Source organism: Podarcis muralis, chromosome 5 (genome assembly GCF_964188315.1).
Source record: "Podarcis muralis chromosome 5, rPodMur119.hap1.1, whole genome shotgun sequence".
Taxonomy (NCBI): Eukaryota; Metazoa; Chordata; class Lepidosauria; order Squamata; family Lacertidae; genus Podarcis; species Podarcis muralis.
Genome location: NC_135659.1, coordinates 87,370,433 through 87,388,865, shown reverse-complemented (window position 1 = coordinate 87,388,865; position 18,433 = coordinate 87,370,433). Strand labels below are relative to the sequence as shown.

Genomic DNA, 18,433 nt, shown 5'->3' with positions numbered 1-18,433 from the left:
CACTAGAATATGGTTTGGAGCCATAATTGAGAAAACTGGCTATTGCAAAAAAACAAAACTCCTGAGACAATTTGTAGGCTTGCTGACAACCCTCAGTGACCTGTCACTAAGTTTTCACTCAGTCCTTGAAACTGATAGCGCTTATGGGAATGTGTGTGTGTGTGTGTTTAGTGGGGATATTTATCTGTAAAAGCAATCTATGCATTGCTCCCTGTTCACGCTGCCCGGATTCCCAAAGCGTCTGTGTTTGTCTAGACATAAAACACAAAGAAGCAGGTTGTGTCACTCCAACACAGTGTCTGAACCTGCCTCTGAAATGTATGCAGGAGTAAAAAAAAATTATGCTAAATTAAATTAGTGTGACCTTACTTTGCATTTCGAAGCCACATTTGTCCGTCACGTAAAGCTTGGTGCATCCATCACTCTTCCCTGGGGAGAATTACAAAGGGGGGAAAATGGAATGAGGTCTCCTCTAATTGAAAAGTGACAATGATTAGGAAGCCAAATACAAAATGCATATATACGAAAAATACATAAATAGGCATGAGCAGAATGGTAAATCTGTGTAGTTTGTTTCTGTTCCTCAAATGATTTTTTGGGGGACTCACTGTTATTGGGTTACTAGCACTACTATAGTAGTAATATATTGATCAGAGATTAGATTTTGAGGGGTTCCTCTCCCCAAACAGGTCTGACTAGCGGACTGAATTGACCCAGTGAATTCAACTCCTCTTTACGCCTTCTCAAAAACAATACTTTGTGAACGTGAATTGCAAGAAAATATATCCATGAGCTCCTTAAGCTTTCATGTACCACTCTATCCAAGTGAGAAGGGCCTCTTGTATAGCAAAGGCATCAATATTCCTGCTCTGTCTTTGCACTGATTCTAAATTATAGAGGTGGAGCTAGAGGATCACTTTGGGGGGGGGGGGCGGGAAGGTGCCTGGCCTCCTCCTGCGAGTTCTCAGCTTCTGATGAAGCTCACCTGTGTGTGTGAGTTAAAAGCTATTGATGCATAAGATGTTGATTGGTTATAGAAAATGAACCCCTTCTCCCTGGTTGCATGATAATTGCATAACCCCAGTCAAATGGAAGGAAGAAGAAGTGAAGGGGACAGATACCCAATGATAACTCAGGGATAGAAACTTGATCACCCAAGGTTATGGGTGTGATGCTTATCAGTGCTCCCAAGCCACTTGGATCTTCAAGGTGCCTCCTTGTATGATAGGGCTGGGCGAGCAACATCTTTCTGTACCATTAAGATGATTTAATGACCTTTTAATAAACTGATTGATTAGCTGGTAGTATGTTTATTTTGCCGTCTGATTTAATGTCTTTTGCATTACGTGCTCCTGTATAAAATCACAGCAATTATCTGACTATGTGATTTTATTAATTCATTTGCCAACATTTCTACTCTGATCTTTTAACTCTAAAGAGAGTTTCTAGGGCAGCTAAATATTTAAACCAACAATTCCAAAACAATAACCACCCCGGTAAAACAAAAGAACAGCAGGGCATTTTAACAATGTTAAAAACACTCTTTGAAACACACACACACAAAACATACTAGTCAGATTGGACAATATCAAAATACCCAAAATTTCTTGACGAAAAAAACCCAAAACAAAACCCCCAAACCATCTTCACCTAGTGCCCAAACAATAAGTTGGTGCTAGGTGAACCTTCCTGAGGATGAGGCACCATCACTGAAAAGTCCCTGTCTGGGAATCAGATGGAAATGGGACCTTAAGAAGGGATTCAGAAGAGTTTTTGGGGGTCTTGGCAGAAAAAGATAGAGAGAGAGAGAAACAAACCAATATTTGTGTATTCCCACCTCATTTCCAGATTCTAGGGAAATGTGCATTCAAGCTGTGGGACTTCCCAGCATCTGGGTCCCAATAATCAACTTATATTGACATTGCTTATTCTCTTTCATAAGGCACATATTGCTCTTACTAACGCTGACAAATGTTTTGTGGGGGGAATACCTGGGAATATGCATCTGAAATTAGCTTCGTTCTCCTCTCCCCTCTTTTGTTTCCCTTGACTTTCTTTTTGACATTAAAAAAAGAGACACTCAAGGTAATGTACAAATCACATGTGCGGCGTTGCAAATGTCATCAAACGAATGAACAAAACAGGCGCTTTTGTGGGAGCAGGGCAGAAAGAATGCCTGGCCCTGCTTTTGGAGGGGCATTATCTGCCCCGCGGTAAATCTTTAAACGCAGACTCCCCCCTCACTCTCTCTCTCACACACTCTGGCTGCCTCCAGCCCCACGTCCACACATGCGCTGCGCAAAATTGCATCGGTGGGAACCGTTTCCTGCTCTGGAAGAGGAGCGCACCTAAAACAGGGCTGGTGCAGGGAGGAAGATTGCGGGGCAGGGGTTGTGCAGGACGGGGCTTGGGGTGGGCGGGGGGGAGGCCAGCAATTCCATGGGCTCCTCTGTGAACTTCTCCCGGGCCCCCTGCGACTCTCCCACCGCAGAGTGGGGCTCGTGATGTGACTGTCAAAAGCTGCCTGCTTGAACTCCACCCTTGAGGCTCCCTTGTCTGTCTGCCAGAGTGCTTAAAGCTGTCTAGGATTCAGCCAACCGTACCCAGGGTGAAAGCAGTTAACACAAGGACAAGAGGATTGCGCCCCCCCCCCCCCACCAAAGCCGGGCTGCTCTTACCTTTAACCCCTTATGGCTGCAGCCAAACAAAAAAGGCCCAGCGCCTCCTGCTTCCCCAACCCCCACCTCCTGGTTGTGCGGGGAAGGCTTTCTTTACAAAGGGAGCCCTTGAATGCCCCCTTTCTCGCCCCCCCCAAAGATTCAAATGAGGTGGAGGGCCCTGCGTCTGACAGGCCTTTGTGGCTACCCTTCTCCCCTCGCCCCCGCTGCCCCAACTTCCTCAGAGCCACATTTTTTCTGGACATGTATCTCATTACAATACAAAGAAAAGCCCCCCTGCTCCTCTCTTCCACCCCTCTTTTTTGGGGGGGGGATTTAAAGGCCTCTGTTTATTTACAGGCTCTCTAGACAATTCCCTGTGGTGAGGATTGAGATGGTTGGGACAATATGCACACCATATATATGTGTGTGTGTGTGTGTATTTATATATACATACATATATATATGCACGCTCTGCGCTCGCTGAATGGAGATTGGCGCTTTTTTCTCTCCCTTTCTGCTTCAAGCACCAAACGCCAGCAAGAGTGGGTAGCAGCAGGGAGCCAGAGAGGAGAGTTTGGATACTGTTGCTGGGTAAATTTCTATCCTCCAGCCCCCACTAAAAATTTTTGGTTCCAATGAAACTCTCGCTGGCAGCGATTGCTCTCATAGATGTTGAAGGCATTGTGGAAAACGGTAAATAAGGCTGAGTTGATGTGTGTGGTGCGTTAAGGTTGTGCTTATTTATCTTTTTTTGTTTGTTTGTTTAGTGTGGGGGGGGGGTAATGCGGGAAAGGGCAAGCCACCCCGCAAAATTTGGAAAGGATGGGTGCAGAGGAACGACGGGGAACATGGCACGGTACCCAGTTGCTGGCCATTTTTCTTACTGATTTTCTTCTTTAAGTAAAGTGCCTCTCGGGTTTGTTGTAGGTTTTCTGAGTTCAAGGGTTTTGGCGAAGGACGAGTTTTGTCGGTTGCGTTTGACGTATTGACTAGCAACCTTCCCTTGCAGAGAACAAGGACACTGTCATCAAGAACCTTGGTTGAGTAATCCGCAGGGTTGATTGCTGTAGTGCTTTCTACGTGGGGCTGCCCTTGAAGACTGGCTTCAAATTTTGGGGGCTGGCTGCTGGCAGAAGTATCACACACCCCCTTTTCTTTTTATTCAGCGGCTGTGCTAGCTTCCTAATGATTCCCAAATGCAGTTCAAGGTGCGTCTGAGACCTGCTCAGGCCCCCATAACCAGGCCAAAATCTGAGGATGCCCAGCCCCATTTAATACTTGTTGTGGCCCCAGCCACTGGGCAAGTAGGAAGGTATCACTACCAACCACAATGAGATGGGTAGGAATTCTGCTCCACCACCATCCCCATTGGCTTCCTTTCACAGTGGGAATACATCAGAGGTCCGTAAAAATAGTGCAACTATTTTGCTTTAGACGTGGGAAGAGGGAGCAGAGCCCTTGAACTTGCCACAGATCACCTGGTAGTACCTGGGCAACAGATGGAGCTACCTGAACTGCTCACAGTCTTTCCTCACTGTGGCGAGATGGATTGTGCTGCATATACGTACAAATCGACAAATGCACATTTTGCTCAAATCTGCCCCCTTTTTTGTTTTGTTTTGTAAGTCTCATATAAGCCACCCCCCCCACCCCCCGTCCCTTGTTTCTGGTAGCCAGGCTTGCTTAAGCTAGGAGCTTAAGGCAGTGTGCATGATTCCCCCTCCAAACATGGCTTTATCCTCACAACAACCCTGAGAGGTAGGAATCTAGCTCCAAGCACCTTCCAGAGGTTCCCCTCATTGCGAGAAGTGAGGCAGAGGGCCTTCTCAGTAGTGGCGCCTGCCCTGTGGAACGCCCTCCCAGCAGATGTCAAGGAGATAAAAAACTATATAGCCATTAGAAGACACCTGTAGAGAGAAGTTTACAATGTTTTACTGTTTTATTATGTTTTTCTGTATGCTGCAAGTCGCCCAGAGTGGCTGGGGCAACCCAGACGGGGTACTATTAGTAGTAGTAGTAGTATTAGTAAGACAGCAACTGGCCCCAGATCACCCAATGGGCTTTAAGGCTGGTTTGAAACTGGGTCTCCACAGTCCTACTTAGCTTGACACTTTAACCAAGGACCACATTCTTCTGTGGGGTAATCTGTGGAGGGCCATATGTTAATATTTGTAGGGCCAAAACCAGTGGTAGATTTGTCCACCAGTCCCCAGAGGCTGCTGGAGGTTCAATAAATTAGGTTGAGGGGTGCAGGTTGCCCACCAGTGCTCTTACCACTACACCACATAGCTGGGTGGCCTAAACCCCACAAACTGAGCACATCGCTGCAGCTCGAGGCTTTATTCTTTCATTTCTTTTTATTTGGCCAATCACATTGTGTGTTTTTTAAAAAGTTGTTTTATTGCTGAAACTGGTTATGGGAGATCATGGTTTTTATACAGTTGCTGTTTTATTGTTCTAATTTGTAAGCTGATTTGAGGTGTATGCTATGATACCGAAAGCAGGTTGTAAATAAATAATTTCATATCATAAAATAATATCATATCCTCCCCCTCCCCTCCCTCCCTCCTCTCTCTCCATACACACACCGCATTCAGCTGACAAGGCCAGATCAGGGAATATTGTTGAACCCGAACTAATTAATTCAAAGTTAAGCAAGCAAATAAAAGTTTTTACAAGGGTCTGGTTCGTGGTTATAGAAGTTCTTTGGGGCACCCTTGGGAAGAAATGCAGGAAATGTAATACTTCAGGGAATATCTAGTGGCTGGCGGATCAGCTGCGATTCAGCAGACTCTGCTCCAAGGTAACTGGCAGGACTGGGTGGTTTGCCTCATATTTTGTTTGCTTATGCTGGCACTGAACCACGTGTGGAAGCCAGAAGAAACTCTCACCAATCATCTTATCCCTTCCCTCCCACCCAGCCCACTAAATTCAGCACTTAGCAACCAATTGCATAAAAGAAATTATAGAATCATAGAACTATAGATTTGCAAGGGACCCTTAGAGTCATCTAGTCTCCCTCCCAACTACCCGATCCAAGGGCTTGCTCTTCCACCATTGGAACTCAGAGCAGATTTTGGAGAGAAGAACCCCCGTCTTCTCTCCCCCCCCCCCTTCTTTTTAAAGAATTGTTTCCATGGCTGCTTGTCTGTGAACATAGTTTTGGATAAAAACAGTCTGCAGTGGTGTTCAATGCCTTCTCGAAAAGTGCTCCTCGCCACCCCATCCCAATTTCTCCTTACCTGTTTAAGACACACCCAGCCTCCAGGTTTCAAATCTTCTAAACACCTGGCTCTCTAAATCCCCACTGCATGGCAACTGGCTGCAGTGACTCAGCGACTTGAAGAGGAAGTGTGCTCTCTGGGCGTGCTTATGTAGGGTTGCCATATTTCAAGAAGTAAAAATCCAGAAACAAAAGATATTTGGCTTTTCTTGGGGGGGGGGGGAATCGGCATCATAGTTTTGAGCTTTTGGGGGGAATTACCCCCCGCCCCAAAGGAGAGGAAAGAGTGATATTCTAACACACACTTCCTTGTTCAGTGGGCAAAACCCCCGGACATTTTGCCGATTTCCCAAAAAAAATCCCCCGGAAGCTAATTCCACCATTGAAATCCCAGGAAATTCCTGACGTATGGCAACTCTAGCTTATGTGTGCCAGAACATGCGTGACACAATCTCATCTAATAATGAGATGGAGTGGAGGCAGAGCATAGCCATCATGCTTAGTAGCCATGGATATAGCCTTGTTGTTTAGTCGTTTAGTCGTGTCCAACTCTTCATGACCCCATGGACCAGAGCACGCCAGGCACCTCTGTCCTCCACTACCTCCCGCAGTTTGGTCAAACTCATGCTGGTAACCTCGAAAACACTATCCAACCATCTCGTCCTCTGTCGCCCCCTTCTCCTTGTGCCCTCCATCTTTCCCAGCATCAGTGTCTTCTCCAGGGAGTCTTCTCTTCTCATGAGGTGGCCAAAGTATTGGAGCCTCAGCTTCACGATCTGTCCTTCCAGTGAGCACTCAGGGCTGATTTCCTTAAGAATGGATGCGTTTGATCTTCTTGCAGTCCATGGGACTCTCAAGAGTCTCCTCCAGCACCATAATTCAAAAGCATCAATTCTTCAGCGATCAGCCTTCTTTATGGTCCAGCTCTCACTTCCATACACCACTACTGGGAAAACAATGGCTTTAACTATACGGACCTTTGTTGGCAAGGTGACGTCTCTACTTCTCAAGATGCTGTCTAGGCCTGTCATTGCCCATATATGCCCCGTAAATATGGATATAGCCTTATGCCCCGTAAATTTGTCTGATCCTCTTTTAAAAGCCATCCAGGGAGCCCACGAATTCATTCCACAAACCCCTTTCATCATTTTTTAGCCAGATCCCAGAAAAAGGACCAGGCCATTTCTTCCTCCTCCATCCCTTGATTTAAGCACAGCATCTCACAAGCCACCCCACCCTCCTAGTTTCCCAAGCAAGAAAATGGTAAAGTTCAGCGCTATTATTCTCTTACACCTTAGCTCGCCTAAGTGTAGGTTGAAGGCCCTTTATGTTCCCCTGGATAAAAATACACCAAGTGGGACGAAATTTATCCATTACTCTGTTCCTGTGACTGCAGTTTGTTTTAACTGTTTTTAATATTGATTTTTGGATTGCTTTAACCCACCCTGGGACTTGATGAAGGGTGGGCTATTATACATCAGACAGACAGACAGACAGACAGACAGACGGATGAATGCATTCTCTTATATGCCCTAGGCTCATCTGGCCATCACCTTCAAGCTGCCCTGAGTCTCTGGGATAAGCTGTGATGTTCACAGGGATGGCCAAGGCAGAGGGGTGAAGTATCAGTCAGTAGCCCTTTATAACAGAGGGGGAAAGCTCACCCAAAGTCCAGGGACAGGAGAAGCTGTCCATTCTGTTTATTGGTGGGAGAGAAAAAGTGAGACGGGGAGATCTGAATTTCACACACAGAATTATTATTATTATTATTATTATTATTATTATTATTATTATTATTATTATTCGTCCCCCACCTGCAACTTCTGTCCAAATAGAAGTTTGGGCTGGGAGGGGTGATTTGCAGTGGGCATGCAAGGGAAATTTACCTGTTTAATGTAATAAGGGGTCTCCCTAAGTATCTGTATTCTGAGCCCTGGCCCTGATGAATTTGTGGCTCCATTTCTTTCCAAGAAAGTTCCTAAGCCTGGCAAATGTAGCCCATGAGGGAAAGGCTGGCTCCTCCTTTCTGCCCAAAGCACAGGTGAGCATTTTCCTCTTGCGGCTCCCCCCCCCCCTTAATCTCTTGGATGGCAGACAGAAAAGCGAGCTATGCAGGAGTGGCACTGCGCTGTCTGCCTGGGAGCGTACATCTCTCCATGGGCTAAGCTGTTTGGGAATAATAGTCTCTATCAAATGACTGTGTTGTGTCTCTGGGATCAAATTCTATCCCTTCCAAAACCACGCCACCCTCCAAGCAAAGTGTGGGGAACTGTATCCTCAAGCTCGTGGAGCTATTCCTGACGAAAGCTGCCTTCTCCCTCTTTCTCAAATGAAGTTTTAACTAGTAGCCTGTTGTTGCTTGCTCTTGTTTATTTGGTGGCTTGGATTGCATTTCTTCCTCTTCTCAACCCCCACCCCCCACCCCTTTTTGTGTGCAATACACTTTTGTGCCAACTCAAGCCATTCAAGCTGCCACTGCCAGCTGGCTGAACTGAGCACTGAATTAAATTACGTCTGGAAGTCTGGTATGCGGATGCCACTGGGAATGGTTTGGAATCAGCGTAGGTTAAGAAAAGCCTGCGCGCTTTGTGTGTCTCTGTGTGTGTTTCTATCGGCTGTGTGTCAGTCAATGGGTTTGCTCGGCGTCAATGGGAAGTTTGTGTCTGAGAAATGCCATGCGAGGTGGGGGGAGTTGGGGGGGGATCAGAAGGGGGTGCAAGGTATGTTTCTCGGAACTTTATTGCGGTTGCCCAATGTTTCCCTTGGAGGTATTTTAAAAACCTTTCTGCGGACTGGCTTTTTGGTAAGGCAGCAAGGTTGAAGCAGTTCCAAGCACACCTGTTTTCCTTTTCTTTTTTTAAGGACTATTTTTGTTCTGGTGTGTTACAGTAATAGCGGATAGCAGAGCAAAGATTAAAGGTGGGCTTTTCCTTCTGGCAGCAAATATGGTGCCCTTTGCTGATTGCATTCCAGCTTGTCTTGCAAAAGCACCTATAATCAAGTTTCTGGCAATATGCAATTTCCTTTAACTTGCCAACGATCGTTGCCAACTCCCAGGTTTTGGAGAGCTCTCATATTAGATGTCCTCAGTGGACTCTCCTTCCTGAGTAGGTCTGTCTCCTCAGGGTTGTCTCCAAAAATCCCCAAGGTGGGGCACTTTTTGACAACAGTCTTGCAGATGACCAATTACTTTTTAAAACTCTTTACCTGATGTCCTGGCGGTGCTTGGAAATGAACTAGTAAGTGCTCTCAACTGCTTCAGGTGAGGCGAAGGATGGTTGCCAGAGGACACCTGACCTGCTTCCTCACCTGCCTTGTTTCCTAGTTGTTTCAGAAGACAGAGTTACACCTGCCTGTCATTGCAATCCAGGCAGCAGCTCGGTGGTGCTTTCTCTTGCACTGGAGTACCCATGAGGCGGTGTGAGACCTCCACATACCTTCCATACAAATAACACTCTTCAGCAGAGCTCTTTAGAGTCCTCGCTTATGATGCGAATCCATGCATTTCCTTTGACAGAAATTAATTACACGTTGGCAGGCAGGAGCCTATGCAAGACCAGTTTGGCTGAATGGTTGCTAACAAGCCATGTACTATGCCGACACTGCTTTCGGCAGCCTAGATTGTTGCAGCTTATGAAGAATAGTTAGGGGCCACAGAACACAGTGTGCACCTTACTAGATGCCCATTGCTTAGTCACAGTGGTTTTTGTGTGTTGTAAAGAAACTGGCTTATAAATCTGCTGACTTTAGAGATGGCATGGAGTGTGCAGCTGATGTGTTTTGGGCAATTTTTGTTTGTGGCATATTTAGTTTTAAGTGTTCAGTTTTCTTTTGCCTGGCTACGGAATAACTGTACCAAAACTGAACTGACTGGATCTTCTTGGAGCCAGGTTGTAACGTGGTTAGTATTAACCACCACCACCCATCCCAGTCTTGATTTGCAACCTGCTCTTATTTTTAGGCTCCTCTTCAGTTGTAGCCCATGTTTTAAATGAATGAGCAAATGGGCAACGATTTGCACACCCGTTTTTGGGTTGGGAGAGATGGATGCTCTTACTTTTGGACTGTTCTGCTCACTCATGGGACTTCTTGGCTGGTGTTTGTATCCCTTTTGCATTGCATCTCTTTTCCTTTAAGCAAATGCCTAGGTCTTGACAAATGCCAAATCCACCACCATTAGAGCCATAGGATGCTTCCTTGTGCCAAGTCTAGACACTGGTCCACGTAGCTCATTTCCATCTTGCAGTAACTAGCAGTGGCTCATTGGAGTTTTGCACAGGGGTGTTCCCCAGCCGTGCCTAGAGAAGGCAGAGATCGAACCTGAGATCTTGTGTGTGCGAAAGCATTTGCTCTACCACAGAGCTATGGCCCTGCCGCAAATGTTGGCGCCACCTGCACTTCTCCTCTTGTTTTGTGACACAGCATCACTTAGTAGCTTTTTCTTTTGTGCCTTTTCCTCCCAGGATCTCAAAATAAGCATTTTCTCTCTCCTTTTTCCTGTAGCGGAGTTGGAGTTTGTACAGATAATCATAATCGTGGTGGTGATGATGGTCATGGTGGTCGTCATCACGTGTCTGCTGAATCACTACAAACTCTCTGCACGGTCCTTCATCAATCGGCACAGTCAAGGACGGAGGAGAGAGGAGAACCTATCATCAGTAAGTAGCCCGTGTCTGCCTCCCCAAACTCTTTCCTGCTTCTCTGCCTGGTTCATGTTGTTTGCTGTGCTCACCAGTTGACCCTGGGTGCTTTCGGAACAGCCATGGTGGGAGGACTTCGACCTGGTTTTTATATCCCTCCCAATCTCACTTGGAGCGGTCCATATATAAATATACGTGGGCTGATGGTCTTGCAAACTTTTCTAATGTCCACCAGTGTGGCCAATCTATCTGGCAATGGTGCCACGTGCAGCAGGGACCTGTGATACTCCTAGAAAGTTTTAGGAACCATGGGCTTGTCTGTGGCCTAAGATCAGGCCTGTGGCCCTCCCCAGTTCTCCCATGATGCTTTGCTGTCTGTTCCCCAGCTTAGTAGAGGCGAAACTGTACTATACTGTACACTAGGGAAGTTGCGGCACTCCTGTTTAATAATAATAGTAAATAATAATAAATGTATTTCTTATCCCACTGTTCTAGAGGAAAGCCCCCCCATGTTAGATAGGTAACAAAACCCAAAGCAACAATGCATTAAGATAACAGCTGAAAATCATACTCTGCTGTATAATTCTTTTTAAAATGATAAATATACAGGTAGCAGCAGCAGCAGCACATAAGGTCAGCAGTTCCCAAATGTTTTCTGCCACAGACAGGTTGAAAATTGCTGATGGTTTTGGCCGTCTGCTTAATGATTTTTTGACCTGTGGTAGCAATTGCAAGTCTACGGAATTCAAACTGCACTAGGAGACTATATGGCGGACATAAGAAACAAAAGAAGCCATAAAAATACAATTAAAAACCAATATGAATATTCAAAGCAATGGATGTGTCATCTCAAGAGGTTCCCCACCCCTGCTCTGGGCAAACCTGGTGCTGAAATGTGCCTGCAATATTTTGTTACTTTACAGCAGGCTAGACTAGGTGAAACCACCTAGTCTACCCTGTGCAGTGGGTTGCAGGTGGCGCTGTGGTCTAAACCACTGAGCCTCTTGGGCTTGCCAATCAGAAGGTCATCGGTTTGAATCCCCGTGACGGGCTGAGCTCCCGTTGCTCTGTCCCAGCTTCTGCCAACCTAGCAGTTCGAAAGCACACCAGTGCAAATAGATAAATAAGTACCACTGTGGCGGGAAGGTAAACGACGTTTCCATGCGCTCTGGTTTCTCTCATGGTGTCCCGGAAAGCTGTCTCTGGACAAATGCCGACTCCCTCTGCCTGAAAGCGAGATGAGTGCCGCAAGCCCGTAGTCACCTTTGACTGGACTTAACCGTCCAGGGGTCCTTTACATTTTACCTGACCTTGCTGCAAATGGAGGCGGTAGACTGGGGCGATACTGTGGCCTGCTGCATTCCAAACAGCAAGTGGGGATTACAATTTTTGAAAGCTCACCGATAATTACTCTGCAAGATCAAACCAAACACATCAGGGAACAAAAATACTAGTCCACCCTGCACCTTGCTGTGTGGGAAAGCTTCCCCCTGACACACACACACACAGTTTTTCAGCATATGCAATCTAGCCACAGAATATGAAACTGAAGGAGCTTATTTGTCATGTGTCACTCCAAAGTGCAAAATCTGAAAGTAATGACCAGTTGCCAACCCTGGTGCAAGCCCAAAGTCGAGGGCTTGTGGCCACTTCTTAGGGCAAGCTAATCCTTGAGCATTAAAAGATGCAACCATAAAACCACAGTTGTTAGCATCGGTTTATCTCGAGAGACAATGAAGTGCACCTCCCGGGGGACAAGTCAAATTGCTGGAGAATCCCAGCGCCTGCCGTGGCTGCAAAGACCAGTAACTTGCTCCTCCCTCATTGCTTTTGCTGTGTTAGCAGCACCAAAGTGACCTCTCTGGGGGCACAAGCCTGGACAGTGTGTATGGAGGTCCTGGGCTGCCCAGACAAGGCTCCTCTCGTGGCCTTGTTGATGTGCTCCAACGGATAGCAGAGCAAGACGTTTGGCACCAGCTTGGCTGCAGGAGTTGTTGGAAAGAGGCGTACAAGGCACCATCCAACCGTCTTAGGGGCTGCACTCCAGATCAGTGTAGGGTCTGCTACTTAACCTTTTCTTCTCCCGAAGATGTCCTGCAGTTACTACTACTATATAAGAGTGGGGAACCTCTGGCCTCCCAAAATGTTGCTGGCCTCAACTCCCATCTAACCCAAAGACCCTAGCCATGGACTGTAGTCAACAGGTCCCCCATCTCCGACCTAACCATTCTATGCAAATTGCATGGAGTGTGGCTAATTACTCAGAAACAAGCCCCCACTGGCTTAAACCACAGAGCCTAGGACTTGCCGATCAGGAGGTCGGCGGTTCAAATCCCCGCGACGGGGTGAGCTCCCGTCGCTCGGTCCCTGCTCCTGCCAACCTAGCAGTTGGAAAGCACGTCAAAGTCCAAGTAGATAAATAGGTACCGCTCCGGCGGGAAGGTAAACGGCGTTTCCGTGCGCTGCTCTGGTTCGCCATGGTTGTTTGTTCTTTAAATGAAACCTTACCAAGGAAGCGAGCGAGAGAGAAAGAACACAACAGAATAACATTTCCCTTGAAGCTTAACAATGCCCTTTTGAATTTATCTCTGTTGCTACCATCTGGAGATGCATTTATATGTGTGCCTCTAATTTTTCTTTCGTGTGGTTTTTGTGCTTTCTGACTTAAAAGTAGACCGTAAGATGCAGGGGTACTCAACAAGTTCCCTAGCTCCACACAGCAGCCTCCTGAAATATGGCTGGTTTATTAGTTACATCACCCAAATGGTGCAAGTCAATTGAAACCGGCATTGGTTATCTTTCACTCCAGAGTAGCCTCATATCTTATGTGTGACATTTTTGAGACAAGATTTCCTATGAAAACAGAAGGAAGGGGGAAGCATCTGGAGCAACATTTCATTTCCCTATAAATCACTTCTGGCCTCCTCTTCTGGTTGCAGCATGCCTTGTCTGCAGAGCTGAACGATGGGGGTGGAGACACTCCTTCAGATCATACAAGTGCAGCTCTTCGAAACTGTTAGGCTCTTTGGAAGTTGCCGTTGTTACTAGCAATCGCTAATAAGTTTGAGCAGGGTGGGGGAGCAGCATTGCTCAGTAGGAATTATCCAACCTTTTCCTGTTCTTTCCCATTTTAGGAAGGAAGCTTGTGGCCTTCAGAAAGCACAGTGTCGGGAAATGGAGTAACAGAGGTAAGTAGCCTGGTGTCAGGGCTGGAGTCAGAGGCAAGTCATCACAGTCGCCAGTGAAGTTTGCTCTTTATGCAAGGAAATTGCGTACAGTGGTACCTCGGGTTAAGAACTTAATCCGTTCTGGAGCTCCGTTTTTAACCGGAAACTGTTCTTAACCTGAAGCACCACTTTAGCTAATGGGGCCTCCTGCTGCCGCCGCGCCGCCAGCCCACGATTTCTGTTCTCATCCTGAAGCAAAGTTCTTAACCCGAGGTACTATATCTGGGTTATATATATCTGAGTCTGTAACCTGAAGCATCTGTAACCCGAGGTACCACTGTACAGCTAGCTCAGCAACCCTTCACAATTCCCAACACCACTTTCTTGCAGTTGCCAAGACTGAAGGTTCCCCCCTTCTACCCTTTCTAAGGCTCCACATTTCCCAGATGTTTCCCCAGGCAGCCTTAAACTGTGTCTGTGCACCTCTGGTCTCTGTTCTGCCCTTCTTGTTACCCATGATGTTCTTTGAGACCAGTAGTAGAGGGAGTCCTTGGGTTCTGCAGCAGCCTCTTTATCTGTGTCCTCTGCTTCAGCCTCAGAGTCTGAACTGCTGCCTGTCACTGGCTCTGCCTGCTCACTAAACCCTGTTGCCCCTCCTCCCAATCTTCTCCCTCTGCTCTCTCCTCATTGTCCTACCACCAACCCCTTGGCCCTGAGCCTTCCCCTCTGGGGGTTCCCGTGGGGCTTCCCACCACCTGTGCCCGACACACAGTTGAAACTTAGCAGAGGCCAGATTTTGTGGGCTCACACATGGAACGCGACGCTTACGCCCGTCTCCCTTCTTGTCTCCAGCAGCAAGTCTACACGCCGAGGCCTACGGACCGGCTTGCTGTCCCGTCCTTCTTGCAAAGGGACCGCTTCAACAGATTCCAGCCGACGTACCCTTACATGCAGCACGAGATCGACCTGCCGCCCACCATCTCTCTGTCGGACGGGGAGGAGCCCCCGCCTTACCAGGGGCCGTGCACACTGCAGCTCCGAGACCCGGAGCAGCAAATGGAACTCAACAGGGAGTCTGTCCGGGCGCCTCCCAACCGAACCATCTTTGACAGCGACCTGATAGACAGCTCGGTTTACGGGGGGCCCCGCCCCCCCAGCAGCAACTCTGGCATCAGCGCCACCTGCTACGGGAGCAGCGGCCGGATGGAAGGGCCGCCCCCCACGTACAGCGAGGTGATCGGTCACTTCCCCGGCTCGACCTTTTACCAGCACCAACAGAACAGCGGCGGGGTGACCGCCATACTGGAGGGGGGCAGGCTCCACCCTTCGTCGCAGTTCGGCAGCCTTGAGAGCACAACAGTGTGGAACAAAGAGAAAGAGAAGCAAAAAGGGCACCCCTTTTAAAAAAGAGCGAGAGAAAGAGAATGATATTAAACACTCTGCACTTGTTAACCGGGGTGGGGTGGGGGGTCGGGGGGGGAGATATCGAGAGGCGGAGACGCTGTGTATGAAACGCAACGCCCGTCTCCATATAAATATTTACATGTTTATGTTTGGTCTCAAATGCACAAGCCAACCAAGCTTGCAAAACATTTCTTTGTTGAGTTCTGTCTAGAAAGGTTTTTTTTTTGGGGGGGGGTTATGTGTTCTGTTTTGTTTTTTTTAAGAGAAAAATACCCAATCCTTTTTCTCTGCCCCCCCGCACCCCACCTGCCACCTTTTGCGCCTCCCCCGGCCCCAGTTTTTGTTTCTAGTTGAGCTGCGTGTGTCGGCGCTACAATATTTTTGTTGTTGTTGTTTATTTCACTTAACTTTAAAAGACAAAAATATTTGCACAAAAACATTTGTTTAAAGATCTGCAATATATATATATATATATAAATATAAATATAAATATAAATATATATTAAAAAAAAAAGAGAAACTGTATGTGTGTTGGGGAAGCAGGTATTTTTATATTAGAAGAGACTATTGATGAGGGGGGAAAGAAGAAGAAAAGTTTTTGTTGTGTTTTTTTCTGAACTAGAATTAAAAAAAATGGCAATTTTTGTGAGGCGACTCAAAAGAGCATGTATTACATTGTAAAAAAAAGCGAAACAAAAAAACAAACAAAAAAAAGCAGGGGTTTAGAGTTATTTATATAAATGTTGAAATTTTGCACTATTTTTTAATATAAATGTGTCAGTGCTTGTGTTGGTCAAAAGCCTCTTATCACATCTACCACAAAACTGTTAAGGGAAACATGTTTATAACAGGGCAATTCTGTATGCTTCTACTCAGAAGTAAGCTCCACTGAGTTGAGTGTGACTTACTCCCAGGTAAATGTGTATAGGGTTGCAGCGGAAGTAAGGACTAAAGAAGAGAAATTGAGGGAGGGAATGCCTGTAAAACTAAAGCCACAGACCAGTAAGGAACATCATGTGAAGACTGCATCTTGTACATTTTCCTACTTTCCTATTTTTGCTCTCCATAGTCACTCAACCACGTCTCAAACCTGATCATCACATCTATGATGCCTGGCTACAGGTGTCCTCAAAATACCTGACTGCAGAATGTACACGGAACTGTATCCGTTCTGAAGGGTGTTTAATGCATGTGTATAAACTACCCTCTTTCTTTTCTGGTATGGTATGATTTCGACTTAAAGAGGAAAGAGGTCATTTATACATTTGTGCATACACCTTTCGAAATTGGACAGTTTTCCTTCTTTTTGCACTCAGGTGTCTGTTCCCAGGGATGTTAAGTCAGCACAAGATTCCACTCTTGTACATTCCCTTGGAAATAAAGACTTTTTTTAAATTAAAAAATCAACAAATAAAATATTGACTGTGCATTTGTTTGGCCATTTATGGTTATTGGAAGCATGACAAAAATTATATATTTTTAAAAAGCAAAGTTTGGAGCTTGCCCCGACAAAGAGTTAGCCCTGCATGAGTTCACAGTTGCCCTGGTACAAGATTTGTCTGGCTCTCATTGATATGGAGATAGCTACGCATATTGTACAGGCCCTGCCGGCAAATGCAGAACTATGGCCGAAATTTAAATGGGTGGGGAACCCCTGTTTTGAGCAAAGCTAAGAAGAACACAGACATCGTGTTCTTTAAACAGAGTTTTGCAAAGCCAAGACCTTGAGAGAGCAATTTAAACGGCCCCTTCTGCTGCTACGTCTCACGAACATCAGCATGACTATAATAGCATAAGTGGTCGTTAAAATGCCTTCTTTTTAGTGATCAGGTGATGACTTCTAATTGTTGGGGTTATTTCCCCTGCCCCCCCCCCCCAAACCAATCTGGCTCTCTTTTGTCAGTTAAGGCAATAAAAGCAGAGAGATCCCACAAACCTGCCTTATGGATGTTTCTGTAGAAACCTGGTTTGGGACAGCTCCATTTTCCATAAAGTTTTTGAATAAACTCTTAAAAGAAGGTTGACCAGATGGGGAAGGATAAGGTCCCTGTGCACTTAATACTTGTGTAAATGAAGAGAAGGGCCAAACAGGTGCAGTTTGCTCTGTCGGGGCAAGAATATGGGTCCATTGATACCCCTTCTGTTTACACAAGTATTAACGTTGCAAGAGTCTTGTCTTCCTTTGCTCCCAGTTTTTTGGGCCTGCAGAACAACCCACTCGCCCAGCTATGTGGTGAGCCAAGTGCATAAAAACTCTCAGCTGGCTTCCTCAACCATGGGTAGGCAAACGAAGGCCCGGGGGCCGGATCCGGCCCAATCGCCTTCTAAATCCAGGCCGTGGACGGTCCAGGAATCAGCGTGTTTTCACATGAGGAGAATGTGTGCTTTTATTTAAAAGGCATCTCTGAGTTATTTGTGGGTCATTGGAATTCGTTCATTCCACACACACACACACAAAAAATATAGTCCGGCCCCCCACAAGGTCTGAAGGACAGTGGACTGGCCCCCTGCTGGAAAAGTTTGCTGACCCCTGGTCTTGGGATTCAATCCATCCATGTGCCCCCCCTGCAGACTGAAAGATGAGAGCAGCCATTTTGGCAGGCCTTGCTCAGCTTCCTCTGGTCATTAACTGTGCTTTATTTATTCTAGATAAATTGGTTCTGATTTAGAGCGGGGCTGGGAGTGGGTCGTGGACAAATGTAGATGGAAACATGTTGACTCCTGTGATGTATTAAAGGCTAAAGAGTTGTGCTTGATGCTTGAGAAGCAAAACCTTTACCTCTTCCGAAAGTTGGCCTTTGCTCAAAACCTAACCATTGCAACATCCTTCTGTGTCGAGGTTCCGCTCGCTAACCCTCCTTCGAAACAGCTCATGTCATCATTATCTTTTCTTTTCGAGTGTTGTCTCGTTCTCTTGTTTCATAAAGCATTTTGTCTTACAACGCTATTGTTTACATTTTTTTTATATTGTATAAAAAAAAGACCTGATCAGTTGCTTTAACCTTCATGGTGAATTTGTACGTTGACTGTGCGAGAGAGTGAGAGTGAGAGACGTAAATTATGGAGAGAAAGAGGAAGAAATAGATGCATGTATAAGGGAACGGAACGCTTTTTTCCTATCTTGTACGTAGATTTTAATCTGTTGCTGCAAAGGTTGCCAACTCTACGGAAACAAACCAGCCTGGCCTGTTCTTCTGTCTTTAACAGTAGCACGATGGTGAGAAATTAGCAAGTGGAGCTTTCCTCCCCGCCCTCAAACTCTACGGAGACACAAACATGATCGCCTGCTGGTGTGTGCATGTCATGTCTGCACAGACCATGGAGGACAGGTTTAGCAGT

General features: G+C 46.4%; 1 protein-coding gene across 4 annotated transcripts in view; it reads left to right on the top strand.

Annotated features, from left to right (window-relative positions):
* PMEPA1 (prostate transmembrane protein, androgen induced 1) overlaps positions 1-18,088 on the top strand; it is an 84,095-nt gene extending 66,007 nt beyond the window's left edge. For 2 of the 4 annotated variants that reach the window (XM_028735293.2, XM_028735290.2), the window contains 3 exons: positions 10,387-10,541; positions 13,658-13,711; positions 14,543-18,088. In XM_028735293.2, coding sequence (XP_028591126.1) covers positions 10,428-10,541; positions 13,658-13,711; positions 14,543-15,094 — 720 coding nt within the window. In that variant the 5' untranslated portion in view covers positions 10,387-10,427 and the 3' untranslated portion in view covers positions 15,095-18,088. Of the gene's footprint in view, positions 1-3,144; positions 3,354-10,386; positions 10,542-13,657; positions 13,712-14,542 lie in introns of those variants that run through there. The other 2 variants (XM_028735292.2, XM_028735291.2) reach the window with 2 other exon arrangements.
* Positions 18,089-18,433: the final 345 nt, after the last annotated feature.